The 16,742-nt window shown below is 39.1% G+C and overlaps 2 protein-coding genes across 5 annotated transcripts; both read right to left on the reverse strand.

The window, feature by feature from the left end:
- Nucleotides 1-1,189: 1,189 nt before the first annotated feature.
- LOC131311323 (F-box/FBD/LRR-repeat protein At1g13570-like) lies at nucleotides 1,190-9,680 on the reverse strand. 4 transcript variants are annotated; one of them, XR_009195466.1, is made up of 6 exons: nucleotides 9,549-9,680; nucleotides 5,006-5,930; nucleotides 4,775-4,933; nucleotides 4,344-4,677; nucleotides 1,839-2,938; nucleotides 1,190-1,639 (listed from the first exon to the last, which is right to left on the reverse strand). XR_009195466.1 is itself a non-coding variant. In XM_058338726.1 (5 exons), exons 2-4 carry the CDS (start codon nucleotides 5,852-5,854, stop codon nucleotides 4,378-4,380), a joined length of 1,308 nt encoding a protein of 435 aa, XP_058194709.1. In that variant the 5' UTR covers nucleotides 5,855-5,930; nucleotides 9,549-9,680; the 3' UTR covers nucleotides 2,958-3,249; nucleotides 4,344-4,377. The 4 variants fall into 4 exon arrangements, 2 of the variants coding, with proteins under 2 accessions (XP_058194709.1, XP_058194710.1); XR_009195467.1 differs by lacking the exons at nucleotides 1,190-1,639; nucleotides 1,839-2,938 and adding exons at nucleotides 2,958-3,249; nucleotides 3,871-3,919; XM_058338726.1 differs by lacking the exons at nucleotides 1,190-1,639; nucleotides 1,839-2,938 and adding an exon at nucleotides 2,958-3,249.
- LOC131309449 (uncharacterized) lies at nucleotides 1,772-2,464 on the reverse strand. The gene has a single exon (XM_058336083.1). It carries the CDS (start codon nucleotides 2,462-2,464, stop codon nucleotides 1,772-1,774), a length of 693 nt encoding a protein of 230 aa, XP_058192066.1.
- Nucleotides 9,681-16,742: the final 7,062 nt, after the last annotated feature.

Consider the following 16,742-nt stretch of genomic DNA (forward strand, 5'->3'; position numbering starts at 1 on the left):
ATTAATTTTACTTTTTTTTTTGCTCCATAACACACACACACACATGGAGCATATATATATATATATATATATATATATATATATATATATATATATATATATATATATATATATATATATATAACTTGAAAAGGGCATTATCGTCAACAGAATACCAATTGGCAATTATTTAGCCCTTTTTTTTTATGAACAAGAGCATCTCATTTATATTAAAACGAAAAAAGTACAACAAAAAAAAAATACAACGAAGGATCCAAAAGATCCAAACAAAAAGGAAAAAAACAACAAAAAAATAAAGATCACGCCAAATTGACGGCCGCATTGATGTAGACCACCGGTCCACTCGTGGATGTTGCTGGAGGAAGATGGAAGAATCCCACTAGCAGCTAAAGCTCAACGTCCCTTCATCCCACCGCAGTCGCAGCTGCTAGGCTAGATATTCAACGGATCCCCAACAAAAAGGGTGCAACTGATGAAGGCTAGTAGATGGTGGAGGGAAGATGATAAAAGCATTTTAGATGAGGGATGTTTTTATAATGATAAAGTTCGAAAGATAGAAGAGGGGGTGTCCGAGATATTTACCCACAAAAATCTCTCAAAATTTTAATATTGTAACATTTTCACATCTTATGTAATTATGCATCTACGGACTAAAGATGATTAGACATAACGAAGCTCAAATAATTTTTAGAACTCATTCTATGTTTGCTTTGGTCTCTAGACTCAACCCCTCTCTCTTTGCACAGTCCTCAATAAGTTTTTTTGCCAATTACAGTATTACTCTCATTTTTGTATCTATCTCTCTCCATTTATTACGCAAGAGCATCCCTCAAAACCCAAACCAAACAAAGCCAAATCAAGCTTGACATAGTATCACTGCTTCCCTTGTGTTTAAATTGTTACCCAATAATTCCTACTCATCTATCGTCTATCACTGCTTGTCCCCTCAGCCAAAAGATCTGCACATTTGTTTCCTTTCCTAAGCACATGCTGCCTGATCTTGCCCGCAAGCAAAATGTACTATCATAGAATTGGTTATACTGCAAATTCCTGTAGCTCTTTCTCTCTCTGGTAAGTAAACCATAAATAAAAGATAAAAGCTACTGCCAAGGATGACGACGACCTAGAAACGAATATAGGATGACAAGGACCACCTTAAAAAGAGCTGAGGTCTTGTACCAAGGACAAGGAAATCAAAACAATAACGCAAAACGAATAGTATAGGAAATGTGGACGTGTGCACATACCAGCTACTTCCAACTTTTGGACTCACATATTTCTCACACATTGAAGAGAAGGGGAATTGAGAAAGAGGATGTGAAATAACATGCCCAGAAATAAAGGCATTTTGGGACTAATCAATCAGAGAAAGCCAACACTTTGGCTACCACTTTGCACGCTAATTACAAAGACAGAGGAGACCTTCCGTAGGAATAAGAGCAATGAACGTTTTATTTACCTCTCGAAGAAGACAACCAGAGTTGGGAGCTGAGAGCACAAAATGAATAAGGTCCCCCTGAACCACCTCCCAATGATGCTCGCAAAAAAAGAAGCTGGAACACCATCTCGCCCGGGTGCTTTATCCCCATCAATTTGAAAGAAAGCCGCTTTATTTTTCGGCCAAAAAAGGATGATCCAGCTGCATTTTTTTTTGTGGTAAATTAGTTTATTAAACCAATAACAGGATACAAAGGGGAAACCCCAAGCAGGAAAAAAAAAACACCCTACTGACTAGTGCAGAGCAGGAAACAAAACACATAAGGATAGCATTTCATCCTCTAGTAAGCACAATAGGAGAGACATTCCATGAGGAGCAAAGCACCCTATTTGCATCTGACCTCCAAGAAGAGATACATACCCTCAAATCAGATTCAACTTTAGCACCATGCTCCCCAGTAGTCAAGCTCAAAGCTCTGAAGATCCTTCTGTTTCTTTCACACCACAATCCATAAATGAAAGCAGCCAAGGAAAGTTTGAAAACAATGTGCTGAAAGCTGGAAGAACCCCTGTGAAGCTTTGCCCAGTTCAATTCTCCTTGAAGGTTAAGGAGAGGTGTAGAAACATCATTCTCGCACAAGAAATGAGACCAAACACAAGTGGAGAAGGTGCAAGCCAAAAAGAGGTAACCGTGGGATTCCTGACCAGTACCACAGAGAGCACAGAGGTCATTTGTAGCAATCCCCCGACTTAGTAACCTGTGCTTAATGGATAACCGACCTAAGGTGGCCATCCATTCAATTATAGCCCATCGAGGTACATGTATATGGAACCAGATAACTCTACTCCAAGGAGCAGGAGAGGCCTTGGTTCTAAGAGCTTGCCAAGCAGATGAAGTAGAGTAAACAATACTGGGATGCAAAGTCCAGATAACTGAGTCTAAGCAGGTGGGATTAGGTAAGAAATCCATAAAGGTTGGAGCAACAATTCCTTGCGTAACCAAACTCCTAGGACTGGGCTGGGCCATTTCCACCTTCCATTAGCAATAGTGGAACTTACTTTTGCCACCTGAGACCTACCCAAAACCTGGTGAAAGGACATGTAGAGGTCCACTAGGGTGCCAATTATCCCACGATAAGAGAGTAGAGAGCCCATTGCCCATTGCCAATAAAAGATGCTTGACAAGAGGTTGAATGGTTGATCTCAGCTGCATTAGTTGCTCCTCTGTAAGCTGACACTGAATGGCATACAAAATATTGAAGTTACTGGGGTAATCATCCACTGCCTTTGGATCCAGCAAATCTGTCCACCCTTGAGCTTTAAAAATTCCCATGAAGTGGTTCAGAACCTCATCCCTAATCCCTTTGGGATCAGTGATACATCTTGCATCATTGCAAACAAGAAATGCAATCTTCTTTTTCCTTGATTTCAGAGTGTCTGCCACATGGAAATAACAAGTATTCCTGTCCCCAACCTCAGCCATAACTAGCAATGTACTTTCCTTGAGATTTGAGCAAAGGTAAGATTAAATGAGAAAGGGATATATTTACATGAGAACTAAAGTTCCATAAGCATCCATATTTCAAGAGTTCCAGAAAACAAGAGAACCAAACATACTAAAACTGAGAATCCAAACAAACCAAATGAAAAAAAGGAAAGAAACGAAAACTATGGGAAGCAAGTTCATGGAGGATGAATGACTTCATCAACTGTATGAATTGTAGCGTCGGCAGAAAACAAAGCACCAAGGTATGAGCTCTGCAGATATCTTTTTTCGAACTTGCGACATGAAGCAGCACCGAAGATCCTCGGCTGAGAAAAAAAAAACCAACTTCCTCTCAGTAACTGTCCTTTGCAATTATCTTAGACTCGAACCTTAGCATAAAACAAATCCCCAGAAAAGATAATCTCCCTGAAACAAAGATTATTCTATTTCAGGGGGATACATGCCCCATTTACGTTCTCTGCTTGGACCTAGAAGTCATACATATTATTTCCCCATGGTAATATGCTTGCATAATTTGTTACAAATAAATACTATAGTAACGAATAATCCAGTTGTCTCAATGGAACCAATGAATTTCATAAAGCTCATTAAGTGGTTTCTAAGATCCACGGGAATCGTATACCACAACAATCTCTAGTTTCTCCTATAGCCTCTTAAATTCTTAGCCTTCGTAATATGTATCTGGATCTGGATATTGGCTATAACTCTTTCATTTACAATAATGTGAGGACTACACTAATAGCACAAATGCTCACGAGATTATAACCCAAGGACCATACATTTTTTTAACAACTAAATCTGAAGCACTTTTCAAGAAGGGTTCAACTGAATCTCACATTAGAGAGGCAAAATAAAAGCAAATTTGTTACAAAACAAAGATTGTGATCAGGGCGCCAAAGATATGTAATGAGAGGGAAAAGACATACATATCTCATCAAATGAATTTGAAGCTCCGTTGATAGAACCAGAATCAATCTGTTAGTCCAATTCAAATCCAACAGACTTGATTCATTAGAAACACATGCATACCAACAAAGATGTTGATATGTTTCTGCATACACAACTATGACATGCTCCCTAGCTCTCCTCGAGCCCCCAAACCAATCAACTATCTTCACTATGTACGCAAGAACCCTAACTATACTCTCTTTTCCACTTTCTTATATGGGGTTGAAAATGACGAGAAAAAAAAAAAGAAGACAAAAATGAATAAGTTTTCAAGACATGGAGTAAATAGATACTCTAGAAATGTTTACTTGTTCCCTTATAATTCCTGAAAGAGGCCCTCAATTTTTGCAGAATTTATTGTGCATCACAAAATATGATGGCACATCTTCTCGTCTCCATTTTGGACTGATCCAACAAACAATTATTAAAAAATTAAGCACTTGATCCATACCTGCTCAAAAAAGACACAATGCGACAGTTAGACTTTAATCTTCATCTTGATCTACGAATTTCATTTCTGCTTGAGGTGATGCACGTCGAAATCCAGTCAATTCTTTCACAATTCGCAAATGATCAGCAATATTCTGTGCGTTCAGCTCGATAAGCATCACCTCCAGCATCGGTGATTTTGCTAACAAAAGCTCAATAAACTCCAATTCAGGTTTCGTGCCAGAGACATTGTTCATATCCACTTTGCGAAGTTGATTCAAAGAGACATCCGAACAGCCATGCACTTCCGAAAAATCTAAAACAGCACGAATAGCAGATGTCGGACCGGGAAATGCCTGAAATTTGGAAAAAAAGAATAACAAGGTGCCTTAGCCTACAAAGTCACCATTTACATAATATACATACAATAGAATAAAATCTTTCACAACTTACATAAATAGTAATCTCTTCCAAAATCGGGGAGCTTCTAATTAAGCATATAAGAACGGAGACCTCATCTCGTTCCCCTAAACAAATATCATACACAATGATATTTTTCAGGTTGTACAGAGTAGTTGGAAGACTCGTTGGTACACCACATGCAGCTATGCCCTAGAAGCAAACAAAATCAAAGAATATGAAAATAAATTAAACAATAAGCATGGCTTACTGAGCTAATCTTACCTTAACAATGCAGAAGTCCAATTCCAGAAACTCAATGACAGGTACACTGCCAAGAAGCACGACAGAGCTAGATATTTCTCCTTCGCTTAAGAATAGCTTATTTCTCGATCCTTGCAAATATATTGAGACGTTCGCAAGATGAGAAGTATTCGAAAAACAAATAGATCTGAAATGGCCCTCACAGCACACGGATTTAAGATTAGGACCAACAACTTCAAGGGAATCTAAACTGGTGGAACTCTGAAGGGTCAGGTCTTCAAGTAGTGGGCAACTAGAGATCAGATGTGAAAGCACATCTTCAGCAATGACAACATCATAAAGATAGAGGGAAAGAAGCCTGTTAAATCCTTCAAATCCAGGAGGAGGTTTAAGAATACAAGAACGGATATTCAAATGCTTCAGTAGCGAACACGTATATAGCGATGATGGCAACTTATAAGGTTCCCCCTTCCAAATGCGAATGGTGAAGTCCTGGATATCATTGTTTGAAACAACAAGTATCAAATTGTCGATCTCAGAACAACTTTGCAGACCAGATACACAGAGTGCGAACTTGATTATTGGTCCACGGTGAAGTAACATAACTTGATAAATAATCATCAAAAGTTTATCATGCGGTGTTTTGTGAAAATGTCTGTAGAACAAATCATCAAATACCAGTTGAGGAAGTTTCACCCATACATATCTCCATTTCCTTGACAAAATACTTGTCCTCACTGCATCTTGTATAGGCAAACACATTAAGATTTTTTCTAGTACATTGCCTGGAAGATGACTAATTATGTCTATACTTGAGTTGCACATTTTCTTTTTTATCCGGGTAATCCTTGAATTCCTGGTTTTCTTCATGTTGCTTACAACTCCACACCAACAAAAGTAACCGAGTCAACAAGTCAAGCTACTTGGAGCGTTGTTTCCGCATGTCCTGCCACAAAATAAGAGAACAATAAGTAGTAGCTGAATATCATATCTCCTGCTGTCACATCATATGAACCCATAATTGCAGCAAAAAGAAAAACAGAATACACCAAGAGATACTATTTGGCTAACCCGAATAAACCTCCTATACATAAAATTCTGATCAATCTCCCACAAGAATTTTCAGTTCAAACAGCTATTCTTTTACTCTAGCGTCAGAACCTATGCAACATAAGCAAACACCTTTCAGGCAGTAATCAGCAATTCAGTTGCCATAAGAGCATCTCAAGCCCTTACCCTTTATTTACCCCAAATTTTAGATTTTGAGCAAAAACTCAATTTGGGTAGGAGCATCTCTAATGCCAAAATACAATTCCTACCCAAATTTATTACTTTTAAAATACCCAATGGCACTAATGTAAATAAGAGAGAGGAGAGAGACAGAGAGAGAGCTGCGTTGCTCCAAAGAAGATGGCAACCCAAAATGAGATCTCTCTCTAAACCACTGACTACCACCACTAGAACTCACTAGCCGCCACCTAAACCCACCAAAATCTAGCCGTTGGAATTTTGGGTAAACATTTGGGTTGTCCCTCATTTGGGGATACAAATGGGTAAACCCAAAATGGGTACACATTTGGATAAGCATTGGAGATGGACTTTTGATGATTTATACCAAAATTTTGAGTTTGGGTCTTAAAATGGGAAGGACCGGAGATGGTCTAAAGCACACAATTTTTTGTTTAGACGGTTACCATTGGGTTTGAGTGCGACCCATGCATTTCAGCCAATAAGAGGGCGGGTAAACAAAATTGGACTCTCGTGTGTTGGTCGTTACTGCGCGGACCACTAGGTTCAAAAGCTCATGGTTCACAGAGGAAGAGTGAAGAAAAAAAAGAACCCCTTTGGCTTTGAGAGAGATGGGTTCGATGAATAGATTTATTTAAATTAATCTATATTATAAGCAAATGTGTATGTGCCTCCCAAGCCTCGAAACTATCAATCCTAATTTTATGTACTTACTAATTACTCATATATCCAATAGTGAGGTGGATCATAACTATTTCACCCAAAAAAAAAAAAAAAGGAAATGTTTGAACAACTGTCCAAATTTAGCACAACAGAAACAACTTGAGACCTCCCCTTATCATGCAAACCAATGGCCATTGTCTGAGAATTCCCCCACGTTCTCTTCCACTATCTTCTCCCACACACAATGTCATAGTCTTCTCTTCACGCTATTCTATGTTCTAAATGGCGCTTGGCGGGAGTCGGGCGGAGACCCACCTCCAAGCGCCAAGCCACCTAGGCAGCACCAAGCAATTCGGCGGATTTTTTATTTTTTTTTAACAAACCATTATCCAATAAAACTATTTTCCATGTATCCATAATGCAAGTTCAAACTTCAAAGTACAAACCCAAATGAAATTAAGTAGTAGCAACTAGCAAATAAGTTGAATAAGACAATAAGTAGAAATAACCATAATGCAAAGTTCAATGTTAAAACCCAAATGAAATTTAGTAGCAACTAGCAAATAAGTTGAACAAGACAATAAGTAGAAATAAACGAGATCGGAGATCCCTAATGCCAAGTTCAAAGTTCATCTCCTTCCTCTAACTCTTCTCCTCCATACCCTTCCAAAACTTGATCTCCATTAGTTTAAAACTATACATTTTAGGCCGCCAAAGGCCTCCAAAGACACCGACGAAGCCGCCAAGGCCACCAAGACCGCCATGGCCGCCTAGGCGGCCGCCAAACCTCCCTGAGCGCCAAATCAAACGCCAAGGGATATTGGCGTGGCGGCAGGGCACCTCCAAGCGCCTAGGCGGCCGCCATTTAGAACACTAACGCTATTTATCAACTCTCCAAACTAAAGTGAAAAAGCAAAAGAACATTTATTTGCTATCAAGCCACACGGCGGCCTTAGGCATAAGCCCAGAAGGCGAGTGCCTAGGGCCTCCAGTTTTTGGCCCTTTTGGCCCCATTGTAGGGCCTCCAAATACAACAATATAATGAAGATTATGTATGTCAAGTATTTAACAAACAATTCTGTGGTAAAATGGTAAGATGCGCGCGTTTAGAGGCATGGGGTCTCATGTTTGACCCCTGTTTGAGTCTATTTTTTAATGCTTGAACTTGACAAAAAGGGTATTGGAACATGGTACCTAGACTCGAACACGCGACCTATGGCCTTAAGATGTGGTACAACATTCTACCCTAAACCACGAGGTTATTTAGAATCTTACCCAAAATTTACATTATCTACTTACATATGAGAGGCCTCATTTCAAAATCCCGCCTAGGGCCTCAAAAATTTCAGGGCCAGGCCTGCCACAAGGGAGCAAGAGTAGGGTTGCCAAATGCTGACAACAAACACTGTAAGTCATCCTAGATCTCCATTTTTTTATTTTTTATTTTTTTTGGGGGGGCGGTGGGGGGTTGAGCAACATTTGCATGACTAATCTTAGCCCAAAGGTTGGACCAACAATTAACATTGTGCGAAACGTGGTTGTCGTTCAAAAAAAAAAAAAAAAGTAAAGTAAGTGGGTATAGATATACGATTTAAAACTAGCATTGTGCCCGTTCGATGCACAGAAACGAAAGAAACATGTCGTGGACATTCTTTTGCTGCCCCATGAATCGAATGGGCACAACGCTAGCTAAGCCTATATATGAATGGCAAAATACCAACAGCAATGGAAAAAAATTATTCAGATCATAAGGAAATTCCAGTGACTATTCCAGGAGGATTGTCCTGGTTTGAGGAAAGGAGGTGAAGGATAAGAGGCTATGGCAATTAAGAAAGATCATAATCTCAAAGGGGAGAAACAAGTTTGGCTTCGGGGCGGCATCGTTGATCTGACTTAATTAGTACAGTATAATTTTGTGGACAAAAGATCTTTTGCTGAGAAAGGGAGAAAAAAGAAAGTGTTGTGGTTTCTCACTTGGTGAGAAAGGGAGGGAAAAAAAAAAGAGAGACCAATAAAATCCTTCTTTTTTCTCCACTTCTCATCTTTTCTTAGACCATTTCTCTCCTTTTCCCACCATTTATTGCAATCCAAAGGGGAGCCCCTCTGTTAAACCCCCTCTAGCGTCTTGGACTTGCGACAGGTCTACGAGAATGATTTCGTTCACCCTCCCATGGGTGAAAATAGTATAGGGTTTAATGGAACAATACACTTTATAGTAATAATGAGATTAGTATGTGGAAGGTTCCACCCTTTTTCGCAAATAACAAGGAGGGTAACATTCAACAAAATCATTCTCCAGGTCTACCATTCAAAAATCAGGTCAGGAATTTTGTACTCAACTATATCAGTCGTTTCATGCGGCGGTTTGTCCCCCAATTTTGCGACAAATATTTGGGTCTTCTTTTTCAGGCCAACATTTGACCGAAACGATGAAGCAGAAGACTGAGAAAGCTGAGAAGGGAGAAAAAGGGGTTCCGATCGTCTGGCTGAAATTTGCATGCCTAAATCATTTCGCCGAGCAAATGGGGGTTTTCGTATCACTAGCAGTCTAGCACTATGAATAAGAGCTAAAAATTGAGCTTCTCAATCTCACAATCAAACTATACAAGTAATGAATTCAGAGATCAGAGAAGAAATCGATTTCGTAACTTACTTGCTGTGCCATTAACGTCCTTTATCTTGGTTGTTTTTTATCCTCGCCTACTTCCACTCTCATTCATTTTTTATCAGGTCTGGTCAGTAGTATGTGTAATTAACTTGGGCTTTCGAGAAATTTCACTTTGACCCTTTCTAGACGATTTGAATTATTACACCCTCAGGACTTTCAATTACATACAGGCATTTTTTTCCCTTTCTAAATTTTTTTTTCCCGACAGACCAGAAAATACAGATATTATGTATAAAAAAAATAGTACAATAAAAGCAGACACTACCGATCCAAAAATACAGAAACAACAAATAAAAAAACAAACCAAAAAAAGAAAAGCCGCCCTCAACCACGACGCCGGAGCCGGACCCATTGAACTCACTTGTGAAGAGGAGTTGAAGAGGCCGAAGTTGAGAGGCCAAGTATGAACACAGAGCAGATCCTCCTGGATAACCCGCCGCGTCAACTCGAACTCGTCCCGCCACAGACTCAAGGCAGAAGCCGCCGCAAACGCCGTCTTCATCTCCGGTAAATTGGTTCCAAGAAACCAGACCTAGAACCCTAGATCTGGCTCCTAAGTCCAAAAATTATGGGAAGAGTGGGAGGTCTCAGCTCTTAAAGGAGAGAGTCTCAACCACCTTATAACCATGGGCGTAGAAAGAGAGGAGAAGTCTGGAGATGGGAAATTGAGAGGAGAAGAAGAAGAAAGATAGTGGAAAAAGGAGGAGGGAGGGCGGGGAAGGGGAGCAGATGGGGTGGGGGAACCCACACTCGAGAGTTTGTCTCTCTAACTCTGCTTCCTTTCTCTCTCTCCCTTTCTTAAATTTGTTTCCATGTCACTTGTGGCAATAAAAGTTACCAAGTCAATACATGTAATATGAACAGGGGCTAGCTCAGTTGGTCAGGATTCTTGTATCTCACTACATCTCATTAGGAGATCAAGAGTGGTTTAGTGATTGACTTTAATGAGCTTATTTATTCTATTGGTGATTTATACATCTCTCCTACCTGTTGGCAAAAAAAAAACAACTCTAAATACATTTACGGGGCAAGTGCTATCACCTCTTTTGCGGCCATACAATACGTGGGGCTTTTTTTTTTCTTGGGTCAAACGAAATAGATTCAATCTGAGGTTTTTGTCATAGTATTAATCGGACTCCTTGCTGGTGGACTGTGGGGTTGGGTTCTTAGGAATTAGTTGAGTTGCATGTATGTCAGCTTGGATATCGTGATTTAGGCCATGTTCTTTTGGACTTAACGTAAATTTAACTTAAATTGAGAGTTTTGTCCTTATTTGAATTTTTTGCGCTAAAAAGTGGTTATTTCTCAAAATACTTTGGTAAAAGAAAAAAATTTATTTTTTCGATTACTCTCGTCAAAACGAATCAATAAACCACAAAGTTTGGCGCAAAACTAACAAATGTGAAAAAAATTCAAATAAGAACAAAATTTTCAAATTTAAGTTAAGTTCAAGAAAACGAGGCCTTAACCGAAACAATGCAAATCTAAATACATTGAACCCCATCCCTTCTTGCTTATCAAACCTCGTATCGCTTCGCCAGATAAGAGCTAACGAAGTTTAGCATACAATTTTTCTTGATTAAAGGCAAGCATTTTAAGGGGTAACACTGATTGAGCAAGGGAAGAATAACAGCCAATTGAGGCAAGTATAAATACACAAATCCACGTGCACATCAATGAGTGAGACTTGTGTGCTGCTACAATTTATCATCAAGAGACCTATGGTGCACACCCCTAAATAAATATGTATTGTACGCACCCGCTATATATTCTTTTGAATTTGAGATAATCTAATCTTAACCATTCAATTTTTTAATTAAAAAAAAGGCAACTTGTTTAACCGGTCATCACTTACTCTATTGTTAAGTTTCTCTCTCTACTATCTTTAATGGGCTTTCAAATGCGGTTCAATATCAATTTAGGTGGACTAGAAATTGGGGTTTTTGGGATTTTTTTTTTTTTACTTTCTAAGCTATTAAATTTAAAATTATGAAAACAATAAAATTGGTCATACTTTTGACAGTCATACTCAACCCATTTCACTTGAAAGGTCAAACCCAAATCCTTGTCTTGAGAAAGTTGAATAATTAATTTTTTAATGAACTCTCATTTATCCACGAAAAATTGGAGGGATTTTGATTTTTGGATTAAATTTTTTAAAGAGAGAATTTGATTGGAGAAATACTTTGAGAGGAAATTGCAATTGTATTAAAAAATTTGGGTATAGTACTTATTTTTTGGTGAATTTCTTAGATGAAAATTTTGAGCGAGAATTTCATTTTTAATTTAAATTTTTTAGGTATTGTATAGGAAAAAAATTAAAATTTCAAAAAAATAATATGGATGGAATTGAAAATTAAGATAATATGGCAGAAATTTTAAAATTTAAAGAAATAATGTGGCGGTAATTAAAAATAATTTTAGTTTAAATTCCGTATAACACATTGTGCTAAGATAACGACAATGTATGGTATTGTTACTCAATTTGTGGTTTTTTAGACATTTATTTTGCTTGGATATAATTATTATTATTGATTGTGGTACTTCATATTTTGGTCTTATTACCGAATATTTTAATCGATTTCCTTTGGTACGACACGTTGTGCTAAGAAAACGTCAATTTATGGTATTGTCATAACAATTGTGGTTTGTTATATAATTTGTGGTATTTACATAAGTTTTCTTTTGATATGACACGTGGTAAGAAAATGACAATTTTAGGTGTTGTCATAACAATTATGGTTATTTTATAAAATTTGTGGTATTTTACAAATATTTTTGGCTTGGGTATAACAATTGTTGATTCTGGTATGACATATTTTAATTTTGTTAGGGAATATCATACGAGTTAAAGAATTTTTGATACGACTTATTGTGATAAGATAATGCCAATTTATGGTATTGTTATAGCATTTATGGATAGCATTATTTAATTTTTGATATTGTACGCATATATTTGGTTGGGATACAAGTATTATGGATTTTGGCACGAATAGTTATGGTTACATAATAACAATATTTTTTAATTATGGGTAACATGCTAATGACATATTCAACAGGTAAATTTTAAAATACAAGTCATAACTAGCATCATAAATATGAATTACAAAACTAAAAATCGGCATAATGAAAATTACAAATTGTCATAATTTAGACATATGTTATACCCTGTGTATCATAGTTTTCTCCCACATGGATAAGGAAATTTAGAGGAGAAGACTTCAATCCTTGTGACAATTTATAGTTTTGTCAGTTTTAAGTGGCTGTTCTCAATGTTATGAGCACCAAACATTGATTCCACAGATGTTTAATAAGCTATTGGGAAAGCAAGAAGGTTTTAACCACTGGAATTCGGTGGTCAATTGGGAATGGCGAACATGTGCACATTAATGAGGATCCCTGGGTACCAATGGATGGAATGGATGGGGCTTTCAAACCACAAAGGTTGATGGACGATGGGGAGTTTGTGTTGGTCAAGCAACTTATTAATCCTTCTTCGATTATGTGGAGGGAGGATATTGTTTCTCAGCTCTTTGTTCCGGATCATGCTCAGTGCATTCTCAACAATCCTTTGTCGTGGACGAACAAGGTTGATAAGTTGGTTTGGCATCAGTCACAGGCGGGTACTTATAATGTAAGCTCAGGCTATTTGTCAGCTCTAAATTTGAAAAATCAAAGAATTATGGGAAATAGAGAGGAAGAGGGGAACAGATTGATGGCTGGAATGAGGCACAATGGAAATCTATTTGGGGGCTCGATATCCCCAATAAAATTAAGCATTTTTTTTTTGAAGTGCTGCCATGAGATTCTCCCAACTAGGAAAGCTTTGCATCGAAGGAGGGTGATAAACGATCCTAGCTATTCGATTTGTGGTTTTGCCCAAGAATCTATTGTTCACCTATTTTGTATTTGCCCTCTAGCTGTTCAAGCATGGCATTTGTTGCCTTTAAAAGTAAGTATTGGGACAGTACAAGTTAACTCATTTTTTGATTTTTGGAATACTATAGAACTGTGGTGGCAGGATCAAAGTAACAGGGATTGGTGTTTATTGGATGCTGTAGTTCTAATGTGGTATATTTGGAAGTGTCGAAATGGGGTTGTTTTTGAACATAAGCTCTCTCTGCCTGGGGTGGTGTGCAAGAGAGCAGTGGAGTATCTCCATGAGTTTTTGGCTGCAAACTCTTTGAATACTACGGCTATTGTTTTGAACGGAGAGGGAGTTGCATCCTCGTGGATTAGGCCTCCAGATGGGATGTTTAAGATTAATGTGGATGGTTCTTGGAAGAAAGAATTGGGGAACGGAGGCTATGGTATTGTTGTTAGGGATTCCAGAGGCTTTTTTGCAGCTGCGTCTATGGGAGTTTTGCAGTGGTGTGCCAGTTCATCCGTTGCTAAAGCTCTAGCAATTCAACAAGGTGTCTTGTTGAGCTTACAACTCGGTTTGGGATCTGTTCTAGTGGAAAGTGATGCTCAACTGTTAGTGAAGATGCTTAATTGCCAGGTTGTGACCAATCAAGAGGTATAAGTGATCTTTCATGACATTCAAGTTTTGAGTAGAAATTTTCAGTGTTGCAGCTTTTCTTTTGTTCGTAGGATTGGTAATAATGTTGCTCATATGTTGGCAGGCAAGGGTTTGGGTGGTTCGGGGTGTAGTCTATGGACGGAAGCCCCACCATTGTGGTTACTTGGTCTCCATTTTAGGGACGGGTCTCCCGATTTATATATCATTTTGACTTATTACTAACATTTGTTATCATTGTGGCAAAAAAAATAAAAATAGGCTATTAAAGGAAAGTAATATCATAAGAAAAATGTTTCAAAATTATACGCTACTTGAGAAAAGATCATCTTCACGTGCTTTTACTAACACAGACACTCACACATACATAGGTGAAGGAACTCACACCCCGTGCCCCCGCTCGGATTCTTATGTGTAACTAGACTTATTGGTGCTTTTACAAAGGTAAGAAAATCTTATTAAAATCCAAGTAATTCTATGCGCATGAGCTGAGCCAAAACTTGAAACTATTGTATATGGGTACGTTGGGAAGTTACAATTCTGAGATTTCTTCACATCCATAGTAGGTTGGTATTACCACCTTGATTTCCAAGGCTTGCTAAACTTGGCTAGCGGTGGCACCTTGCACCCTAGCCAACCGGTGGAAACAAAGGCATGAGACAGACATGTCTTTTCAAAGTGACCCGATGGTGTCGGTTGGTGTCGGCACTAGTCCATTAGGCAAGTGGTAGCTAGGATGCACTTGAAGGCCAGATGATTATTGGGGCATGGATGCTAAACGGGAAGCTAGCTTGTGGGACAATGCAATCAGAAAACGGCTAAGTATTTGGAGCTGGGTTGGATCACGAAATTGGCCAGGCAGCCTTCATTGGGATCATGCAAACCAGTTATTGATGGTTACTGCATTCTGCACATTTTGCTGGCAAGATGGGACAGGTGTCCCAAGCAGAATCAGGTAGTTATTAGCAATTATTCGCAGGCAGCTTCATTTTCCTGCATGCTGGCAGCTTGTGGTTGTGCCAGCACAACCCTAGGGCAGTTGGGGGTGTCAACTGCAGATCATGGGGCCATCCCGTGATCCCATTTACTTAGTGGCCACATTTTATTGATTGTAGCCTTATAAAGGCACTGCATTTTCAAGTCTAAGGCAGAGGGATGTTCTGTCTAGTACTCTAAGTGTTCTCCTTGTATTGTTGGTGCAATAAAAGGTTGGGATAGGTTCCTATAAACTGTGTGCGTGCTAAACTTCATTCAAACACGTGTGTGTTTGTGTTTTACTTTGTTGGGTGAGACCAAGTCTTGCTGGAAACTTGGTGCCATCATGGGCAGAATTTGTAGGCGAAATACAACCCCGTGATAGTTGGTATCAGAGCAACCCAGGTTGCGAGCAAAAGTTGCAGAGCTTCGGGTTGGAGTTATGGCTGTAAATGTTGCACTCGAGGCGGTACGGGTCAAAGTTACACAGTTGGAAAAGCTCCTTGGTGATGATGATATTGATGAGGGCGTTACCTTGGTTGAACGCTTAGACGTCGTGTTGGCTTCGGTTGAGCCACAGAAAATAGCTCACGAAACACACGTCCGTTCAGACCGAAACCAAGCTTACAGAAATGCTGGAGGACTTGAACAAACTCTCAGATGTCATGGGGGAGCGGGTTTCTAACTTGTAGTCAGAATTGCTGGTTGTGAAGAGGGCCTTCTTTGGTCGCTCAGACGGATTCGAGACTCGTGTAAAGGCCCCTGAACCGAAGGCTTTCGGTGATGTCCAAAATGCCAAGGAGTTGGAAAACTTTTTGTGGGATATGGAGCAGTACTTCTCTGCTACTCGTGTTCCAGAGGGAGATCGTGTGACAATCACCACGATGTTTCTCACGGGCGATATGAAACTCTGGTGGAGAACTCAATGTGAGGGCAGCGGGCGTCCAAAGATTGAGCAGTGGGAAACGCTGAAAAAGGAATTGAATGATCAATTCCTACCTCAACTGGGAGGTCCTCACCCTGATACTAATCATCTGGAAGAGGATTCTGCTCTTCGGTCTCTTGATTACCTGGCATAAAATGCCAGCCCAACGGCACCATAATGAGTTTTGAAACTCAGTAGATAATCCCAACCCTACCAACCCCTTACTCTATAGTTAGCAGATCAACGATATAACAATTGACAATATACAGAAGGTACAGAATAATAGCACATCATCCTTTTCTTTACTATCCATCAACTTACATGATATCTAAGGATCATCTCCACGAGATCCTTTTCCTCCCATATCCACTAACTACAACCGTCTCATAGGTCCACCCTTCCTCTTGTTTATCTTGTACCAGGATCCTAGGTGAGTTCACCTAAATTATGTATCTAGCATGTTCTCACCTAAGACCATAACAGGAGGATCGAGTCATCCCATGACGCATCGTACATTAGGGTCGGACATCCCTACCACTAACTATAACCGTCTCATGGAACCTATTCTCTCTTGAACAAAAGCAGCAAATTTTTCCATGACGCATTATACATTAGCATCACAACATCTCTTAACACTGGGCCCTATTGGTTACCCATTTCAACACAGGGTCCCATTGGTTACCCTTGCCATGGCCATAGCTCAAATCACAATCCACAACCTCACATCTCAACACTTTATCAATTTACATTTACTTAACAT

This window comes from Rhododendron vialii, chromosome 12a (assembly GCF_030253575.1).
Source record: "Rhododendron vialii isolate Sample 1 chromosome 12a, ASM3025357v1".
In the NCBI taxonomy this organism is placed as follows: domain Eukaryota; kingdom Viridiplantae; phylum Streptophyta; class Magnoliopsida; order Ericales; family Ericaceae; genus Rhododendron; species Rhododendron vialii.

What these genes read in the sequence shown, in the direction of transcription:
- LOC131309449 (XM_058336083.1), bottom strand. Translation starts at nt 2,464, where the DNA reads ATGGCCCAGCCCAGTCCTAGGAGTTTGGTTACGCAAGGAATTGTTGCT.
- LOC131311323 (XM_058338726.1), bottom strand. Translation starts at nt 5,854, where the DNA reads ATGAAGAAAACCAGGAATTCAAGGATTACCCGGATAAAAAAGAAAATG. An exon ending in TGGACTTCTGCATTGTTAAG is followed by an intron (nt 4,934 to 5,005) that starts GTAAGATTAGCT and finishes GTTTGCTTCTAG; the next exon opens with GGCATAGCTGCATGTGGTGT. An exon ending in TGGAAGAGATTACTATTTAT is followed by an intron (nt 4,678 to 4,774) that starts GTAAGTTGTGAA and finishes TCCAAATTTCAG; the next exon opens with GCATTTCCCGGTCCGACATC.